We start from the raw sequence: 21,854 nt of genomic DNA on the forward strand, positions 1-21,854 counted from the left end.
CAATACTTTTGAAGAAGTTCACCTATAATGACAAAATTGGGACACCAGGGCGAAAGTGGTTAATAGACAAAATGTAATTGAAAACACGATACAAATAAACATTTGGCATTCATGGCTAGGTTACATACTCCTTTTTTTTTTTTTCTCCAATATTTTGCTACCCATCAATGTTTTAGACATTAATCTTAAGAGGTCACGTGAAGGTCACTGTGTCTGGAGAAAAAGAGACATAAAAAAAGTCATGATTGCAGTTTACAAAACAAGAAAATGGACAAAAACAACTTCTCCACAAGATCATTTTATATGTTACAATGTTGCATGTCAACTTTAGAAAAATCTAACTCTACAATCTTTAAACAGATGTGTCTATCTCACACATTTGATGATGACGGTGACCGACTTGTGAGAGAGTGTGTGTGCGTCTAGGCCACCGACATGGGCGTGTGTGTGTGTTGTGTGGACGAGGGGGAGGACACCGAGGATGCGGGTGGTGGGTGAGAGGAAGTGGCGGCCGGCGGGGGAGCAGCGTTGACGTTGGAGGAGGAAGGCTCCATGATGCTGTGTGTGATGAAACGCAGACGCATTTTCATGCCCTGGCGCAGCGTCATGATGATCTTCTCCACCTAGAGAGAGAGAGAGAGAGAGAGAGAGAGAGAAAGACAGAGACAGAGAGAGAGAGAGAGAGAGAGAGAGGGGAAGAGAGTCACTGTACAATTTTCTATAGGCTCTATGCACAGCAGCCATATTAACACTTCCTTCACAGGTGTTACCAATGATACTAATGAAGGCTCTGTTCCATTTATTGTAGCACAATGGTTTCCACGACCCCCGTAACTCTGAGAGTGTACAAATGTCAGTACTACCTATGAGTATGTAAAAGAACAAAAACGAATAAACAAAACGTTTAAAAAATAATAATAATTGAATTGTGTTTTTGACACTGAACATTGAATATGAATTTTAAAAAAATTAATCAAAGATTGCACAGGGCAGATATGACTAATAACTTCAATACACATCATTGACATTATTTAAAAAAAATGTGGAAATAGCTTGTACCGGTAGATCAGTTATTTCTGATATTTTTGTAAAATGTTTGAAAATCTACATTACGGTTATGACGATTATGCAAAGAAATTGGGATTATCTCAAATAATTGTGATTATGTTAATAATTGTGACAGGCCTATTTACAATTTAGGCATTTAGCAGATGCTCTAATCCAGAGCGACTTACACTAAGCAAGGTAAACACATATACATCAAATGCAGAGAGACAGTGTAGTGCCTCAGTAAACTAGCATCAGTCTAAACAATATACTATCAAAACTAGAGAAGTGTGCTCCTCCTCGGAGCAACAGGTCTGTGCCAGGCCGGGTTGCCTACCCATGGCCCACAACCTTTGGAAGGCAGTCTTAGCCAATTGGAAATCGTGTCAGTCTTAGCCTTGAAAAATCAGACTCATACACCTTGATCACATAATAATAATAATACATCAGACTTATATAGCGCTTTTCTAGTACTCAAAGTCGCTTTACAAAACAGCTTAAAAACAATTTTATTAGGAGAAAAGAAAACAAAAGGAAACATTAAAAAGGCTAAAACAAAGGCTAAGACTTAGAGGATGAAAGTGAGGTTTGGTTAGGTTTAGGCAGGGAAAGCGAGTCTAAAGAGGTGGGTTTTTGAGGGAGGCTTTGAACACGGCAAGAGTGGGGGCAGCTTTGATGTGAGGTGGGAGTGGATTCCAAAGGGTGGGGGCCGCAACTGAAAATGCACTGTCACCCCAGGTGTGTTTTTTTTATTTTTTTTTGGGGAAGGCCAGGAGGTTTGCGTCGCCAGACCTGAGGGAGCGGGAGGGTGCGTGGCCCCCACACATGACCCCAGAGATAATGTGTGCCGATTTCTGTGAGTTTTGGACAAAATCTGTTGGTGGTGTAGCAAAAAAAGTGTGTTTTGAAGAAAACGCACTATGGCAGAAAATGCAATCTGGCACAAATTAGGCCTATATGTTCCATGATCCAAGGAATCCAGGGAAATAAAGGTGTTGATTGTACGAAAGAGTTATAAAGAGTTAAAAGTGGGCTGTTATGTCGCCACCTTGAGGCGCTACAACATCTCTGCATTGAAACCAAATTACCAGGTAAAAATGTTACCTACCATCTGTCTAAATATCTAAATGACAGTTTAGATGCCATATGATGAATATGATACTCATCACTGTGAACTTCATGACACGGTTGGCTGGCCCTCTCTCTTACAGTAAGACGTAACACACATTGGCTTTTATTTATTTTTAAAACTGTCATTGGGAAACCTCCCTCGTATTTGTCTATGTTGTTGTCTTGGAGGTTTCACATTAGCAACCTCAGTGGCTCGAGCATAAATAAAGGTTTGAAATAAATAAAGCACACACACACACACACACACACACACACACACACACACACACACCTGCTCCTTCACACTGTCTCCAGTGTACATGTATTTTATGTGGTAGAGGAAGTCACAGATTGGATCCATGTAGTACAGATGTTGGCTGTGTTGGTCCACCGCTTGGAGCATCTCGTAGAAGGCCACGCCGATCTGAAACACACGCACGCACACAATCTTTATTTGTGTTTACATTTAACAAGAAATTCTTGAACACAAACAATAGAGCACCGAAGTCTGACGTAATTCACTCATCCTACCTGGGTCGCGGTTTATTTCCCCATTCAGAATTCCCGTAGGCTTGTTTAATATCGCATCAAATAAGAACTGTGTTCCAAAAATAAACAAATGATCCCGGCGGTATGACTCTTATGGATATGAAGCATCAACTGACGGTGAGAAAACGCTAATGTTACTGCCGCCAAATTAGTTACATTTTCGGCAGAAACAGACTGTATCAAATATAAGTGACTGACTATCATAAACGATACAGAGCCTCCTCCCTGACAATATCGCAGAGACAGTTTGTTTATTTTTGGACCACAATTCTTATATGAGACGATTCTAAGATGACCCAATGTTATTCTCCATAGAGAAATGACTTCTACGACCCAGGGGATGAACGAGTGACGTCAGGACTTCAGTACTCTATAGTAGATGCACTAGTGGATCAAGTCAATCTCAGTTCACGGATACAGGGAGCAGATATTGAACAAAATGTAGCCAATGCCTTTTAGATCTTGCCTTGGGCATTCCTGCATCTCACCAACTAGCCACGCACGCACACGCACACACACACACACACACACACACACACACACACACACACACACACACACACACACACACACACACACTGAAGGCTTTCTAAATATATTACCCTCTTGAGTGTCTCTGATCTTTCTCAACAGCTTTGAACTAGTAGGAGAGGGACACATTTGTTCCTTCATATCCTATGGTGGACATTTGATTAGTAACTTGTGAGCAGCCCGGGGGGGGGGGGGGGGGGGGGGAATCATTATTTTTGTCCGCTAGTTCCATGTTCTTTTTTAACCCCAGGCTTTATTTTCCTTTATACTTTTCTTGCTTGTCTGACGCACGCTTGATGACGTCAACGAGCCCGTTGTGCAACAATTCGTTGAAAACCCCTGCTCTATGTGTGTGTGTGTGTGTGTGTGTGTGTGTGTGTGTGTGTGTACAGTACCTCCAGCATGCATCGGGTCCTCTCCTGTTGGAAGCGCTGGAGGAAGGGACCCACCAGATGGTAGACGTACAACAACTGGAACTCTGTCTGAACGATGGGTCTCAGTGTCTCTGATAGGAACCTATAGACACACGCGCACGCACGCACACACACACACACACACACACACAGGTTTGAATTACTAATACTTGACATCAACATTTTAGGACAATGATGTTCTGATTATTTGCCATTTTTAACCGTATGCCTAAAGCCGAAAAATAGCAGATCTACGTGGCGGTTTTCGGTGCACAACACCAGGGTGCAACTAAGTGTTAACTCTTTGCCTGCCAGAGTATTTACACATCTACCCCCCTTCCCTGCCAGAGAATAACATTGCAAAAATAGGTAAACTGTGAATTTTGTCTCCGTTTATTTTTTAACATTGAAGTGAATGGAGCAGAAAATCTTCGTATCGCGTTATCTCCTGCTTCCTTTGTGATTAAAAAAAAATGTTTTTTGAAAAAAAAAAATAATAATAATAATTTTTTTTTTTTAATTTTTAATTTTTTCAAAAATCTCGTCAATCTCGTCGACGGCTGGCTGAGCCATGCGGAGAAAAACGAGAAATCTCGTCAATGGCAGTCAAAGAGTTAATCAGGCATGACTGTCTCTAACAACTAAACCTAACTTCTAAATGTCTAATCCTAAACCTAACATCAATCTTTTTCTAATTGTAAACGTCGCTCTAATCTTTTGTTAATGATAAAACAACCATTTCTCTTGTGAGGAAGGAAGATGGTCCTCACAATGTCTACTTCCAACATTGTGCACACATAACCTGAACTGAACTTTATTAATGCAGATACGTTTTTGAACGGCAATCTATGGTGTCTGCAAATGATTGGGTGGTACAGTGGGGATTTATAGGGTGTGTAGGGAAGAGGGTGGTGTTAACCACCAACACTTCTTGCGCAGCCTTATGTACAGTAGTGGTTAGGCTACTGGATGGCACCCGGACCATTTTTGCATTCGGCCAAACCCTTACAATAAATGGCGCAGGCTTCCAAATATGAGTATGCTCACACACACACACACACACACACACACACACACACACACACACACACACACACACACACACACACACACACACACACACACACACACACACACACACACACACACACACACACACACTAGGGCTGGTGAATTCATATTCGAAAATCGAATATTCCTCGAATATGGGTAAAATATGTACGGTATATTCGAATATGAAAATGAATATTCGAATATTTTAAAAAAAAGTTTTATGTTTAAATTTTTCGTTTTTATGTTTTATGTTTATTTGACAGGGACAATACAAAAAACAATGTATCAAGTTATAAAAACAAACAAAAGATATGTTTTATTGGATCCGAGCACTCGCTACATTGTTTTCTGTATTGTTTCTGTAAAAATAAAATGGAAAACATTTTTTTTTTTTTAATAAAATAATAATAATCGAATATCTGCCAATTTTTAAGATCAATATTCAAATATCATTTCTGAGGAAAGTTGACAGCCCTAACACACACACGCACACACACGCACGCACACACACTCACTTGGGAATGAGGGAGAGCTGTCCGATGGACGAGTGATGCCAGACGGCGTGCGCCAGCGCCAGCACGTAGCTGCAGTTCATCTCGCTGTAGCTCTGGTGACACGCCGTGAAGTCCAGCAGGGCGAAGGGGTAGCCCGCCCACTCCGTCTCCGACGTCAGCGCCGGAGAGCCCAGCACGGACACGATGCGGTCGTGGAGCACGATCCAATAGGGCTCCTGGAAAATATACGGAGACAGAGAGGGGGGAGAAAAGGGCTGTTGAGGCAATGCCCATAGAACAGTGTTTCTCAACCTTTTCATGTCAAGGACCACCCAAAAAGTATATGTATTTGGCCGCAGACCCCCATCTCAGAATATTTTGTTTAAAAAAAATAGTAGATCTACAAGCTCAGAGCTGCACCGAGTTTTCACAATATTTATCTGTGGAACCAGAAACTAAATGTAATGCACGTGTGTGTGTGTGTGTGTGTGTGTGTGTGTGTGTGTGTGCGTGTGCGTCATAGACTGTATAAATGAATGGACAATGCCACTCCCCTGCTTTCTACAGAACGAAAATGAAGCCGATAGTTCAGGAACATGCATTCCTCCATCGTTAATATATACAGTTGGCCACGCCGGAACTCAAACGCTATTGGTTGAGACCAGACACGTGACCAGCGAACCGGAAAACACCCCCAAAAATGCTATTGGTTGGGTAGCTTGTCAATCAAGAGCGGGGGCGGGGAATGAATGCTATTGGTTGTGTAGGTTGTCAAATCAAATCATCCCGCCCCTCCTGGAGCATAGCCTACTTTATCGTCAATTTTAGAATAAATGGGACCATAATTTAGCAAAACGCATATCATGATGATTGAAAGGAGACTTTAAACTAGCGACTGGAAGCATATAGAATTTATGGCAATTTTTATTACGGTAAGAAAATCTAGTCTAAAGTTTATCAAAAACCCATTCACTTGCGCTAAAATAAATTCTTTCTGACACTTCAGGTCGGCGCAGGGTAAAACAGTGCCTCACTCTGGCCATTCATAAGCTTCCGTGTTGGCCTCATCGTAAATATCCAAGCCTTGCCCCTTGGTGTGCGTGTGCGTGCGTGCGTGCGTGCGTGTCTTACAGGTAGGGCGGTGATCACCAGTCCGATGGCGTTCATCCAGGCCGTGATATTTTCTCTGGGTACCAGAGGCTGGCTGGAAGCACAGAGGAGAACAAACGGATGAGACACATTCATGCTGCTGGTGGATTTCATCAAGAAGACATAATAAAATCACTATCTTAAAATGTTGCATAGTAAAACAAGCGTGTGTGTGTGGTGTGTGTGTGTGTTGTACCTCTTTAACACCACGTTAAGCAGGGCGTTGCCGACCTCCTTCCCTGGCACTGCCAGAGCCATCAGCTCCACACAGGTGACATGCAGGGCGTGCGCTGCAGGGTTGGGGAACTCATTGAACCTCCAGTCACAGTTGGGGAAGGGACCCGGCGACTTCCCTGCCATGGGTGGGGGACCTAAGTTAAGGAGGTTACCAAAAAGCTAGTGGTTCTCAAACATTTTCCATGTCATGGATTTGTGGCCGCGGAGTGGACCACCCCATTTGAAAATATATTTTGTGCCAGGGACGACACCCAGAAGAGAAGATTTGTGGTAACACAGGGGTCTTCAACATTTTCAGGCCAGGGACCCCCAAACTGATGCCCCCCTACCCTACCACATTGAGTGCCAGGTACTATGCATCCAAATCATCCTCAGAGTGCCAGCGTTTTTTTACCACGTTTTGACGATCTTTGGACAGCCGCAGAAGCCACAACGTGCACCCGAATGTAAACAAAGGGGGTGGGGGAGGGTCCCGTCTATCTACTGGAAAATGTCCGCGATCGGCCATTTTAGAGCGATCGCCCGTTGAAAATGGCTGATTTTCACCCAAAATTAATAATATCAGAGCTAAGAAGTGTTTTTTGGGTTTCTTTAGGATGATGTCACATCCGTCGATTCCTTCTAGCACAGTTGAGGGATCTTCCTAAATTGCGTTAGAGCGCCCTCTTGTGGAATAAAAAAATCACACCCTGTGTGAAGGAAGCGGTGCCTTTGGGGCGGGCCTTAACGCATTTCAGTTCGTCCCTATTGGTGGTGTGAGTCCACTTACCAAATTTGTACTTGGTAGCATGCTGCAAACTGGAATGATGGCTGTTTAAAGCCCAGCCAATGGGCAGACAGAGGGGGCGGGGCTTAAGTAATGACAGTTAGTCCCTATTGCTGGCTTTAGTCCATGTATAACATTTGTACTCCATAGCATGCTGCGAACTTGAGTTATGGCTGTTTGAAGGCCAGCCAATGGGAAGACAGAGGGGGCGGGGCTTCAGCAATTCATGCTGGTCCCTATTGGTGGTCTAAGTCCACATACCAAATGTGGACTTGGTGGCATGCTGCAAACTGGAGTTATAGCTGTTTAAAATCCCGTGCTCATCCCGTGCTCATACGGGCGCTGGGGGTCCCTGGACCCCTCTTTGATAACTTCATCAATTCATGCTCGTCCCTATTGGTGGTCTAAGTCCACATACCAAATTTGGACTTGGTGGCATGCTGCAAACTGAAGTTATAGCTGTTTGCTTCTTTGCCGTGCTCATGCCGTGCTCACACAAACGGACCCACGGACACGCAGACAGAGTCAAACGTAGAGCGGTTGGCACCGCTAAAAAAAAAGATCTTAGGAAAAGACGTAGATCTACGTTTATTGGCACTCGACGGTTGGATTTCAGACGACGTAGATCTACGTCTTTGGCACCTAATGTGTTAAACGTTTTCCCCAAATCATTAGTATTCGTGATTTATTTTTCTAATTTATTTTGGCATCTAATGATAGATATGTCCTCATTATGACCGTGGGTATGCTCTAAAAGTGTGTAAAACTTAATTTTCACCACGTCTTTAAGTGACACAATTGTAATTGTACAGCGCGGACGGACAGACCCAACGGCCAATAGGGAAGGATATTGTCAACCAGGCGGCCAATCAGCTTGCAGTAGTAGGTGTCGTCGGGGATCCACGGGTTGGAGTCCTCTCTGGCGTTCATGCCACACTTCAGGTAGGTCTCACTGAGACACCAGCCTGGGGTCCGGTTGTCCTAAAAAAGGTTCACATTACACCGTAAATGACCAGAGAGAGACCCACATAGTACCAACCAATCACAACAACTGTCCAAGGAACACTAAATGCTATATTGTATTTCGTTGTTGTCAGGGAGAAATCTCTGTATTCTAACTTTTTGTGTTTTTTAAAGGGTCTACACCATGAATTTTAACTTTTTCTACATTTTTGTGTGTTTTTGGTCTCCCCCACCTCTCTTCTGTTCCAACAAATACCCGACTTCGAGCATGCAGGCTTTCATAGGCTATCTGTGGTTTTTATGTAAATTGGTCTGAAAACAGTCCGTCAGATTTGTTCCCCCACCCTACGTCACGTCTGGGAACAATTCCTCCCGTTTTTCAGTTCTAACCAAAAAAAAAAAATCCCCAAAAAAATATATATATATTTTTTTAATTTTAATTTTAATTTTTTTTTTAATTTTTTTTTTTACTTTTTCCACACAGAACCAGGACATAACATGCATACAAACTGGCTCAATAGCGCCCCGTGCCAAACAGGACAATGTGGTATTGCAGGTGAAAGTGCTTTATAAGCCAGAGAGAAGTTAGTTGGAATGAGTATATCTGAGGCTTGATTTAGGCTCAAACCTTTTGAAAAACGTTTGAGGGACATAAACAATATGATATCAAATATTATTATTATTTTTTAAATTCATGGTGTAGCTCCTTTAAATAAAACGCCCTACTTGATCATACTACAGCGTCACACAAAAGCATCAAAAGTAGCAGATCTACAAGCTCGAAACGCGGCGCGAAGCGACGCGTTTCGAGCTTGTAGATCTGCTACTTTTGATGCTTTTTTAATTTGAATCCTGAAAAATAGCAACTTTAGACGTACGAGGTTCCTACCCGACAGAGACGATATACTGATATGTATGACTGACTTTGTGCTGTAGATATAGATAGATGTAGATATATTTCTCAGCCTCTGTAGCAGATAGACACGTGAAATAAATAAGATAAAAACACTTTGGCGATGACTGAAAATGTCCATTAAAAACAAAAATCAATAACCAAAGAAAATTCAAAAGAAATCTATATAAATTCCATTCCTGTATGTCTGTCTTTAATTTTGCGTTTAGTTTTTTTTATTATTTCCATCTGCTAAAGAGGCAAACATATATATATATATTTTCTTTTGAACGTTGACAATTTTTTCAGAAAACTCTTAAGGTCCTTACATACCGGCGAATATAGCGAATATACGCAAAATTCGGACTCGTTCCGAATAATTAAAAGACGCCTTTTCGCTTCGCTTTTTCGCTCCATGTACGGAGCCATTGACTTTATAAGGTTTTAAAAAAAAAAACGCATTATTCGCACGAAAAAATCGATCCGGTGTGTAAGGACCTTTAGGATTTAGAAGCCATTTTTAGAACCGGCCTCAGGTCTAAATGGGTTAATTCATCAAAAAAATTAGACCTGACGCTATTCTGTACCCACCTTCAATGAGGACATGATGGCGTGTACCAGCTTCCTCTTCAGGTTGGTGCGCTCCCTCAGGTGTCGCTCATAGTAGTGGAGGGTGTTGTACAGGTACGTCACTGGACGGTCTGCACACACACACGCGCGCACACACACACACACACACACACACACACACACACACACACACACACACACACACAGGTTTATATTACTATACTTGTGAACCAGGACATCACATTATTAATGCCATCTTTACCTTTTTTGGCAATTTTTCATTCTACGTGTTGCGCTGTAATGTGTTGTGAGCAACTACACAACCACACAATGTGTTGGGACCCATTTTTGGGTCACAGACCCACGTTCATGGGTCACAAATAAATATCCCTTTTTTTAAATATTGAAAATAGCTGATCTCCAACTTGGAGGTCGGATATTTTCACTACTAAATAGGACTTAAGGGATTCATTCATGATGCATTTTTGTACGTTCGGGTCCTGGGTGGGGAGACACCAGATCTTTCTTTTGGGTCTCAAGCTTAACACGTTTGGGAACCCCGCAGTGTTGGGGGGGGGGGGCTTTAAACCCTGCACCTCCTGGACGCCCGGAAATACGCTTTATTGCACAGCGGGTCCTCAGAGTTACTCACTCAACAGTAAACAAACCAACATACAGTATAAGTGTATACAGGGGGTATGCACATTTATAAAGGACCTTTTAGACCATTTTAATACTTCTAAAATGAAAAAATAAACTAATAATAAGACCATTACTACGTCTAAAGTAACCAACAAACAATACTATAAAAAAAATCAAACATTGGCCAAATATTACCTGAGAAAGAGAAACACATTGTGAAAATAGCCGATCTACAAGCTCACAACGCAAGTTTATCTGTGGAACAGACGCAAACTAAATGTAATGCCTCAACTCCTAAAAAAAAAAGTTGAAGACCCCCCTGCATTATTGACAGTGTTGATTTCGTAGCGTGATGAAAAATGTTGGTCGACTACCTATTTTCACTGACGAAAACAAAATAAAAACGAAATAAAAACTAAGCTATGATGACTAAAACTAAGACTAAATATATCGACAATTTCGTCGAGATATAAAAACTAGACTAAACTGTTAGTGAGGGACTAGTGGAGAAGAGATCCAATAGAACTAAAAGACAAGTCCTTTTATGTTTGGCTGCGTTCGGGTGTTGCGCTCTGAAAATAGCAGATCTACAAGCCCACAACGCGTCGCAGCGCGACGCGTTGTGGGCTTGTAGATCTGCTATTTTCAGCATGCAACCAAGTGTAAAATCACCCATTACGACGCCATCGAGGCACCGGCAAAATACATTTTAGTCGACTAAATCAACTGTAGATTTAGTCAACTATAACCGTATGATATTTAGTCGACTAAATCAACTGTAGATTTAGTCGACTATAACCTTATGATATTTAGTCGACTAAATCAACTGTAGATTTAGTCGACTAAAACCTTATGATATTTAGTCGACTAAATCAACTGTAGATTTAGTCGACTAAAACCTTATGATATTTAGTCGACTAAATCAACTGTAGATTTAGTCGACTAAAACCTTATGATATTTAGTCGACTAAAACCAGACTAAAACTAAAACATTTCAGGTGACTAAAATATGACTAAAAATAAATGGAATTGTATTCAAAAGACTGTCAAAAACACTGGTTATTGCCCTAGAGGAACCGGCAGTGCACCCTCTATACCCACCGTGGAACTTGTAGAGTCCTCCCAGGTGGTCCAGCAGGGTCTCCAGGGACTTGGAGACGGGCAGCAGCTCCAGGAAGCGGTGGATGACGATGTCGAACACGGGCAGGAAGCGCAGGCACACGTTGCCAAAGTAGATGGGCAGGTACTGAGACTGCAGCTGCATGGGCGGGTTCACCTGGTCCGCCAGACCCTCAAAGTACAACTTCTCCGGGTACTTCTACTCACGCGCGCACGCACAGTAATAACATCATTATTATAATTATTATTATTAGTATCATTATTATTACCATGATATGCAGTGGTGGGAAAAAGTACTCAAATGTTTTACTTAAGTAAAAGTATCAGTACTGCAATGTTAGAAGTACTCCGTTGCAAGTGAAAGTCCGGAATTCAACATTTTTACTTGAGTTAAAGTACACAAGTATTGGTATCAAGATGTACTTAAAGTACCAAAAGTAAAAGTACTGAAATGTTTGAAAATAGCAGATCTACAAGCTCACAACGCGTCGCTTCGCGACGCGTTGTGAGCTTGTAGATCGGCTATTTCCAAATAGCCTATGTATAAAATAGGGCTAAAGTGGTTAATGTATGTATTATAATGAAATCATTGATAATTGCAAAGTAACTAGTAACTTAAGTTTTCAAATAATTGTAGTGGAGTAAAAGTACAATATTTGCCTCTGAGATGTAGTGGAGTAGAAGTAAAAGTACTGAAAATTTGAAATATTCCAGTAAAGTAAAAATACCTACCTAAGTACTTAAGTACAGTACTTGAGTACATTTACTTAGTTACTTTACACCACTGCCAGTAAGAACATTATTATTATTAGCGGTAGTATCATTATTATTACCATGATATGTCTAAAATGTTCAGCATTCATGCATAACGTATGAATGGTGAACATTTCAGCAAAGTGAATATATTCATATTATACTATAACTACATTTCTAAAATCATATAGACAGGGTAAATATAGATTGATAAAAGTTAGTGGTGTCACACTCCAAATCCATGAATCAATTTTACATTCCATTTAAACTTTTAAATCAAGCTGTTGTTGTAAAGTACCCTTTCTGCCCTCTGGTGGCTCTTTTGTTAACTGCAGTGTGTGTACGCAATACATTAAACAACAGGAGCTCTAGACAGCCATTTGACTTTTGAATTTAAGGTCATGATTAGATTAGATTTTTGATCATCTAAATCAACTTTTTTTCCCGATACATTTTGTTGACACCCGTAATTCAGTGGTTCTCAAAGAGGGGTCCGAGGATCCTAAGGGGTCCTTGAAAGGGCCCCAGGGGGTACCCTGCTAAATGTGTTAATATAGCATCACTATCAGTTTAACCATTTAACAGTGTATTATACTGAGCTATTTTCAGATGGGGGTCTGCAGCCAAATGCATATCAAACTGGGAGTCATTGACATGAACACGTTTGAGAACCACTGCTTTGTAGCATATCGTCTGTGTCGGGTGGAAATGTCCACAACTGTAACTTTTCAGGATTCAAAATAAAACAGCGAAAGTAGCAGACCTACGAGCTCAAAACATATAGCTTGTGGATCTGCTACTTTTCGTCACCTTCTTAAAATAATGGCCAACGTCATTTTTTCAAGTTTTTCAGAAAACAGAAAAAACTGAACCAAAACAGATTATATAATATTTCTTAGTACTTTCACTAAAACGTTTACAACAATATATGACTATTGGCATACAAATAATGCTGTCTGTCAATTCTGTAACATAAGATTAAATGACTTAGGCCAATTTATGTTTTGACAATTGTAAACCTGAATTTAGGCCAACTTATTTGTGGATTAACTGACTTACTCCAGACAACAAAATGGCTTAGGTCACACTCTTGACATAGGCCAATATACTACTGGGGTGGGAACAGCATGATCTTTTCAATAAGGGCATCCAAGTAGGCCAGTGTCATGAAGAGCTGATTTAGGTAAAAAATATAATTTTCCTGAAAAATTACTTGTTTTTAACACATATACTGCCAATCCCGAGATATCTCGGGACATTAAATCCACCCGTTACCTGCGTATCCCGAGATATCTCGGGATCGTCTTTTTATGTGGTTTGATAACGAAAAAAAAAATGTTTTGGTACCATCCTTGATTTTTTTTTTTCCCCCATGACGCTTCCGACCCATCCTATGAGAATATTTCCGACAACCGTTTCCGGTTCGTTTTTTATCTTGAAAAAACAGTTTTTCCCTGGTTTTGGCTAAAGATCATGGTTTTCACACGGTTTAAAAAACGAATAGTAAGCTCCGGTTGTATTTTCTTTTCTTTGATCGACGAACGGTTATCCTCTTTGTGTTTAAAAACGATCTGATAGCCGATCGGAGGCTAAGCTAATCTAAGATGGCCGGTGGGGAAACGTCACAGCCACGTCACAGCCAAACGGATATGACGTTTGCAGCCTCTTTTAGCCGCTGATACCACAGAAGAAGAAAAAGGAAGAAAAGTGTAAACATTATGAGGGCTCGTACGTCCGTCGTTGCTGTTTATAAACAGCATCCGATCGCGGATTTTAATGGATATAATTTTTTTGTGAACGGTTCAAAAGGCTATAAAACTCAAAAACGCTGGCAGTGGGTGAGTACCTTATGAATAAACTCTGGCAGGGAATGTGTTAAGAAGGTGACTTTTTTGTGTGACACTTTTGTGTGTGCACTGTTTGTGTGTGTGTGTGTGTGTGTGTGTGTGTGTGTGTGTGTGTGTGTGTGTGTGTGTGTGTGTGTGTGTGTGTGTGTGTGTGTGTGTGTGTGTGTGTGTGTGTGTGTGTGTGTGCGCGTGTGTGTGTGTGTGTGTGTGTGTGTGTGTGCGTGCGTGTGCGTGTGCGTACCTTGTGGTAGGTCATGTGCTTGCTGTGCCAGTCACTCTGCAGCCAGTGCTCGGGCGCGTTCTCCTTCACAAAGTCGTTGACTCGGTTCCTGAAGTCGTTTGGCTTCAGCAGCAGAAGCTGGATGATGAAGTAACACACCTGAGCCTCGTTGCCCTCGTGGCTACGCATGGCCTGAGAGAGGAGAATGGAGGAGAGGAGAGGAGAATGGAGGAGAGGAGAGGAGAATGGAGGAGAGGAGAGGAGAATGGAGGGGATTATATCACTCTGGTCTCATACCTTATCTTCCCATCCACATACATTGTGTCATTCATTATATACTGTGTGTGTGTGTGTGTGTGTGTGTGTGTGTGTGTGTGTGTGTGTGTGTGTGTGTGTGTGTGCGTGTGCGTCCTCACCAGACACAGGATGAGTCTGTCCAGTGTCACTATGTTGTACTTCCACACCATGTCGTTGAGGATCTCGATGCACTTGTTGAGCTGCTGTCCGCCGGCCGACGTGGAGAACTCGTACACCAGGAAGTCGGCGAACGTGCGCACGTGGGCCACCAGCGCACGGGCCCCGATGCGCTCCAACACCCTGTTGTCGGGACAGAGGGGACCGCACAGGTGGGGTCAATGCAGCTCACTTCAAGGGAAAGGCGCGCTCAACTCAAAGAGGACAGTCTTGTAGTCTTGAGAACAAACTCGCTGCGCCGCTTGCGGTATTGCATATCGCTTGTGCTAGCCGCGCGACATCATCACGCAACGAAGTATAAACCCACGCTTGATATGGCTGCAGAGTGGCGTGGCACAGCCACAGAGACCAATCCGTCATTTTCCAATATCTACTGTTCGTTTTGGAAAGAGACGGAAGAACACAGGCAAGTGACAGACTATGCTGGCAACAGTGAACATGACAGTATAAGAAAGCTTATTACAGTATGTACGTTACTAGCCAACAAGGGCTGTCAAACGAATATTCGATATTCTTTGAATATTTTTATGTTTATTTGACAGGGACAATACAAAAAACAATGTATGAAGTACTTTTTTTGTACTGTTTCTGTCAAAAAATGTAATAAAAAAAGAAAAAATATATATATTTTTTTTATAGCACTAATAATAACATTCAAATATATTCGAATATCTGCACATTTTTAAGACCAATATTCTAATAACATTTCTGAGGAAAGTTGACAGCCCTATAGCCTACCTACATAATCAGCCATTCACACAACCTCTGAACCTCTTTAAACCTTTAGCTGAACGAGGTGGAGATGCATAACCTGCCCTGAAAACATATTCAACCAGTTTGTTTCTTCTCTGTAGTATTACAGCACATGATGCGGTGTAGCTTATCGACAACACAGTGCACGCAAAGCACGTGTAGTAGGCGGCTAATTTGTGCCTGATGGAAAATGACGTAACGCACGCAGAGATTTTGTGCTTTTTAAAAGCTATAATAGGCCTATAGATGGATGTCATTCATTTATTTCCCGCATTATTTCACCCACGGTTTATCCAATATTAATTAATACTTATATTTGATTGACCCAAATCTGCCCAAACTGCGCTTTTCCGCAGCAACTTCGGCTAAAACCGCAATCCGCGCATCTCTACCGTCCTCCCCCTACCTGAATCCTATCTGGTTGATGTGGTCGGTCTCCAGCAGCATCTTCCACAGCAGACACAGGAAGAGCGGCGGCGAGCCCTGCATGGAGAAGTGCGTGATGATGTCGTTCTCGTTGGACATGGACTTCCACTTCCTGTACTCCTCCTCCACGTTCTTCTTCAGGTTGAAGCGAGACTCCTGGGGCACGTTGTTCTGCTTGAAGAACGCCTGGCAGAGAGAGAGAGAGATAGAGAGAGAGAGATGGAGAGAGAGAGAGATGGAGATGTACAAACTTTTCAGGCTGTGACCCCCCAAAATAATCATATATGAACTGGGGACCCCCCACCCTGACAAGCACTCTGTAGGCATTACATTTGGTTTGACTCGGTTCCAAAGATAAATATTGTGAAAATAGCCGATCTACAAGCTCACAACGCCTCGCAGGCGCGTTGTGAGCTTGTAGATCGGCTATTTTCACAATGTTTGCCACTTTCTTAGGTGATATTTGACAATTTGGCCAGTTTGGTATTAAAAAGATCTTGAAAGTCATTATATTGTCACTTTACACATACGTGCAGATACCCTGTATACACTTATACTGTATGTTGGTTTGTTTACTGTTGAGTGAGAAAACATTGTTGCACATTAAGCTAATCATCTGGGGGACCCCCCCAAAATAATTCAACCCCCAGTTTGAGAACCAAGACAATTGAAATTGTCCAAATCGTTGCATTTTGTAATATTTATATCCTAAAGTGGACCTTACCACTTTTGCACCTTATGCTTAACTTCATGTACAATATTGTATGTGCTGGTGTGTGTGTGTGTGTGTGTGTGTGTGTGTGTGTGTGTGTGTGTGTGTGTGTGTGTGTGTGTGTGTGTGTGTGTGTGTGTGTGTGTGTGTGTGTGTGTGTGTGTGTGTGTGTGTGTGTGTGATGTTTACAGTACCTGTAGTGGAGCAGGGAAACAGGACAGTGTGTGTGAGGCCCAGTTATGAGGGGTGAAGGCCATGATGGTCTGCAGGATGTCTTTACACCACGTCCCATGGATGGAGTCTGACCCAGTGAAGAAATCTACACACACACACACACACACACACACACACACACACACACACACACACACACACACACACACACACACACACACACACACACACACACACACACACACACACACACACACACGCACATTTACAATAAAGCATATCTCTCAGAGAGAAGTTACAGGGGTGCTATGCTGGTATCCCTCCAAACCGCCGGTTGCTCATGGAAGGGAATAATATTCAGGAGAGGGAAAATGATGCATAAAAAGGCATAACAAAAATCCAGGTCCAAGCACTCACAGGGTGAGTTTCAAAAAGTAAAACGAGTTGATTACATTTGATCAACAGACAATACAATATATAGTTGTTTACCACCACCAGCAAGCAAAGATTTGAGTTACAGTTGGCTTTAAAAATATATATATTCAAAGATTTGCGCAAATGTTCAAGATTTTTCAAAAATAGCAGATCTACAAGCTCATAAGAGCTATGAGCTTGTAGATCTGCTATTTTTGAATAGCCAAAGAAATCTAAAATGACACAGATGCGTTCCCGGTCTTAACTCATTCACTGCCAGAATTATTTCTGGCCGCGTTTGCCCACTGCCAATATTTTTCATTGAAAAAAAAAAGTACTCAGGAGCCGAGATACAGCATTTTTAAGTTTTAAGTTAACAAGGAAGTGGATGGGAGTCTAGATCTTCAAAAAATCATATCTCCTTGGTCTTTGGGTGAAAAAAAAACTATGTATAAAAAATATATTTTTTTTTATTTTTTAAAAAGTCGTTTTAGTCGTTCTAGGCAGGCATGGCTTAGGGACAGAAGTCGTTTTAGTCGTTCTAGGCAGGGATTGAGTTAATGGGTTAAATCACGGTTAATTGTCTCCAGACAGGTTAATTACCAGTAACGTGGGTGGCTCTGGCCAGGGTGAGGATCAGCGCTCGGTTCAGCTCTTCGGACTCGGCCGACAGGACGGTCTTGGGGTCGCTGAGGAACCTGGTGAACTGGGGCTGCACCTCGGAGCTTCCCAGCGCCGTGATCAACCTCAGCGCCGTGCTCTCAACGCTACGGGACACAACGTGATGATGGGAGAGACGATTCAATGTGGTCAGGAAAAAAAAACCTGTCTTTATAATATTTCAATTACAATTTAATTTTACAATTTAGCAGTGGTGTAAAAAGTACTCAAATGTTCCACTTAAAGGACAACTTTGTTTTTTTACAACCAAGGTTTATATTTTAGCTTGTAATTAAAGTAAATAAAAGATGAGTGTTACATTTTTTTAATTTACTGCTTTCTATAGTTTTAGCAATTTTCACAATATTTTTTACAGTGTGTGTCTAGTGGGCGGGGGCATTCTGTCCGGTGGTTAAATATGTATTTTTTTACACAATAACCCAGCGTTTTCTTTATTAGTATTTACAGAAGCTTGTTTCTAGCCCCCAATAACTCACATCTGGCCATCAAAGACCACAGGACCTTTTTTTATTGTGTAAAAAAGGCATATTTAGCCACCGGACAGAATGCCCCCGCCCACTGTAAAAAATATCGTGAAAATTGCTAAAACTATAGAAAGCAGTAAATGAAAAAAAAATAACACTCATCTTTTATTTACTTTAATTACAAGCTAAAATATAAACCTTGGTTGTAAAAAACCAAAGTTGTCCTTTAACTCTCTCAGTGCCAATGAAATAAAAAAATATGTTCATACTGTGCCAGCATTATTATTATTTTTTTAAGTAAAAAAAAAGTAGCCGAGATACAGCCTTTTTCAGTAATAAGTTAAACAAGAAGTGAATGGAGCAGCAAATCTTCGGATCACAATATCTTGGGTTCTGAACATTCTTTTCCCAATTTTTTTAAAACATTTTTTATTCTTTTTTAAGTAAAAGTATCAATGCCGCAATGTAGAAATAATCTGTTCCAAGTAAAAGTCCGGAATTAAAAATTTAACTTGAGCATGTTTAGCATGTTATAATGGAAGCCATTGTTCTTGCGTTAATAAAAATCTAAATAAAAAAATGAAAGCAATTATGATGATGTCACTGTCCACAGCCCTCCTCTGAGACACAGGCCCAGTAGATATATCTTTTTTTTACAATTTGATCATGAGCATTAGTGAGGACATGAAGATTATTCTAGTACCAGAGATGGAGCTGGTTCTGGTTGGTCTGAGGAACCGTAGCCAGGCTGTGCAGGTGGCTGAGCAGCTGGACTCTGTAGTGAGGCTGGATGTGATGCATCCTGTAGCTGAACATCTCCAGCAGGGTGTGCAGGATGCCCCACGCATGGGACTTACACACGTTGGGTAACAGCTGGCCTGGACACACACAAACGCACACGCACACACACATGTGGAGGGGGGGGAAAACAGTGTGTAAGTCCCACAGTGTTTATCCCATTAAGACCTGAGGCCGATTCTACAAAATGCCTTCTAAATCGTTTCTACATCAGTGGTGCTCAAACCTTTTCATGTCAAGGACCCCCAAAATTATATGGATTTGGCCGCAGACCCCCATCTCAAAATATTTTGTTCCAGGGACCCCCCAGAAGCAAAGATTTGAGTTACAAGTGTTCACTTTAAAAATATATATATTCAAAGATTTGCACAATTAAAGCCAAATAAATCTTTAAATGACACAGATGTGTTTCCGGAAGACAATTGCTTTTACGATTTCAATTGAGGCATTTAGAAGACGCTCTTATCCAGAGTGAAGCATGCGGTCGGAATAAAGCACTCTACTCAACAAACAACAATAATCACATTAACAGAGTGCAGAGAGAACAGTGTAGTGCCTCAAAGAAACAAGGATACCAAGTAAACAATGAGCCTAGCATCTGATCTAATCGACTAGCTATCTAAATACCATTATGTACATTTGAAACTATAGGATACCCCCAGGGGGGTCTCCACATGATTTTTGGGGGGACTTTTAAGACCTTTTTTAAAAGAGACCATTACTGCGTCAAAAGTAATCAACAAACTTTACTATAAAAACTGGTCAAATATTGGCCAAATTGTGAAATAATATAAGAAAGAGGCAAACATTTTGAAAATAGCCGATCTACAAGGGCGTTGTGAGCTTGTAGATCGGCTATTTTCACAATATTTATCTGTGGAACCGATTCTAACCAGTTCAAATATGATTATTTTGGGGGTTTCACCAGTTCAAATCTAATTATTTTGTTGGGGTCGCGGCTTGAAAAGGTTGAGGACCACTGTTCTAAATAACATTCTGTACATTTCAAACTATAGGATACAAGTAAACAATGAGCATCTGCTTAATCAAAATGCTATCCAATGGTTCTTTTCCCACCACTAAAGGATAACCCAGAACTTTCCAGAACATGAAACTTTCCAGAAGCGAAAACAGCCACTCACTGATGAAGCCTTTGATGCCCAGCGACTCTATCTCCATGTAGACCAGCAGTCTGCTGTAGGTCTCCACCAGGGCCGGGGCCAGGGCGTTGCTGGACTTGGTGTGGGCCAACTTGATCACCCGAGTGGCTATGCTGTGGATCAGACTGTGGACAAGAGGCCAGGGAGAGGGGAAGACCGTCAGAGACCTTTTTGCAGTTTTCATTAGTGTGCTTTTGTTTTACTTTTTGTTTTCAATTTCAGTGTCGTTTTAACCCATTAACTCTTTCACTGCCAGAATATATATATATAGCCGTTTTTTTCAAATACACCAGTTGAGTGCCAAAACCGTCTCAAGACGTTTTTTCCATTTTTTAAAAATCTTTTGTATTTTTCCACAAGGGGCGCTCTAACGCAACTTAGGAATGGTCCTAGGACCCTGTAAAATGGAATGGACGGATGTGAATCCAGTCCAAAAAACGTCACTTCCGTCCGCTCCCAATGATAGGATCTTGAGAAAGAGGTCTTTAAAAAAGGTTTTACCGTGGTGAAAACGAGCCATAAACGGGTGAACCCAAGATATCATCATTTGAAGATTTGCTGCTCCATTCACTTCTTGATTAACTTATTACTGAAAAAGGCTGTATCTCGGCTCCTGAGCACTTTTTTTTTACTATGTATTTTTGGTTGGCACAGTTCTCAATTACTTTTTTATTTCATTGGCACTGAATGAGTTAAAAGACTTTGGCACTGAATGTGTTAACGAAGCCTAAAAGGCTTCACATGTTCCAATGTCCAATGCCAAACTCAACTAAATCGTTAATCGCAATTATTTGAGTTACAATTAATCGCCAACTTAAATTTGTAATCGTGACTTGTGATCGTATCTACATCCATCCACATGTACCTCATCTTGGCGTGTACGGTCAGAGAGTCCAGCAGGTTCATGGGTAGGGGCGTGACGGCGCCTGACGCCACACAGTTGGTGCCGGGCAGGTTGATCTTCTGCGAGCCGTTGCCGTAAATGGTCTCCACCAGGACGCCCATGGGCAGCGTGAAGCACTCGCTGTTGGTGCTGTAGGCGTTGCACAGCAGGGCGATCTTGTAGTCGGACATGCCCAGGGTCTTGTTACGCAGAGACTGCTGCAGGAACCTGAAGCGAGAGGTTGGAGGGAGACGAGAATAGTGTTGATTTTGACAGCATATTTTGATTCAGTTTTAGTAATAGTCTTTTGAATGAAATTCCATTTAGTTTTAGTCATATTTTAGTCATCTGAAATGTTTTACTATTAGTCTACTTTTAGTTGACTAAATATCATAAGATTATAGTCGACTAAATCTACAGTTGATTTAGTCGACTAAAATGTATTTTCCCGGTGCCTTGATGGCGTCGTAATAGCAGATTTTTAGACTTGGTTGCATGCTGAAAATTGCCGATCTACAAGCTCACAACACGTCGCAGCGTGACGCGTTGTGAGCTTGGCT

At 41.6% G+C, this 21,854-nt stretch overlaps 2 protein-coding genes across 2 annotated transcripts in view; one reads left to right on the forward strand and one right to left on the reverse strand.

Moving 5' to 3' along the window:
* Positions 1–251: 251 nt before the first annotated feature.
* med23 (mediator complex subunit 23) overlaps positions 252–21,854 on the reverse strand; it is a 46,758-nt gene continuing 25,155 nt past the window's right edge. Inside the window, exons 14-30 of the mRNA XM_084081543.1 lie at positions 21,277–21,522; positions 20,394–20,536; positions 19,157–19,331; positions 17,912–18,075; positions 16,915–17,039; positions 15,989–16,194; positions 14,772–14,952; positions 14,377–14,547; positions 11,518–11,734; positions 9,796–9,905; positions 8,201–8,330; positions 6,543–6,708; positions 6,329–6,401; positions 5,219–5,433; positions 3,633–3,753; positions 2,450–2,581; positions 252–623 (exon numbers count right to left, since the gene is read on the reverse strand). Of these exons, the coding sequence (XP_083937669.1) occupies positions 423–623; positions 2,450–2,581; positions 3,633–3,753; positions 5,219–5,433; positions 6,329–6,401; positions 6,543–6,708; positions 8,201–8,330; positions 9,796–9,905; positions 11,518–11,734; positions 14,377–14,547; positions 14,772–14,952; positions 15,989–16,194; positions 16,915–17,039; positions 17,912–18,075; positions 19,157–19,331; positions 20,394–20,536; positions 21,277–21,522 (2,776 nt within the window). The 3' untranslated portion in view covers positions 252–422. The remainder of the gene's footprint in view (positions 624–2,449; positions 2,582–3,632; positions 3,754–5,218; positions 5,434–6,328; positions 6,402–6,542; positions 6,709–8,200; positions 8,331–9,795; positions 9,906–11,517; positions 11,735–14,376; positions 14,548–14,771; positions 14,953–15,988; positions 16,195–16,914; positions 17,040–17,911; positions 18,076–19,156; positions 19,332–20,393; positions 20,537–21,276; positions 21,523–21,854) is intronic.
* LOC311062531 (C-C motif chemokine 4-like) overlaps positions 15,146–21,854 on the forward strand; it is a 405,685-nt gene continuing 398,976 nt past the window's right edge. The window contains exon 1 of the mRNA XM_084081645.1: positions 15,146–15,159. The gene's annotated coding sequence lies outside the window, so the exon portion shown is untranslated. The remainder of the gene's footprint in view (positions 15,160–21,854) is intronic.

Source organism: Gymnoscopelus microlampas, assembly GCF_963454915.1.
Source record: "Gymnoscopelus microlampas genome assembly, chromosome: 16".
Classification (NCBI taxonomy): domain Eukaryota; kingdom Metazoa; phylum Chordata; class Actinopteri; order Myctophiformes; family Myctophidae; genus Gymnoscopelus; species Gymnoscopelus microlampas.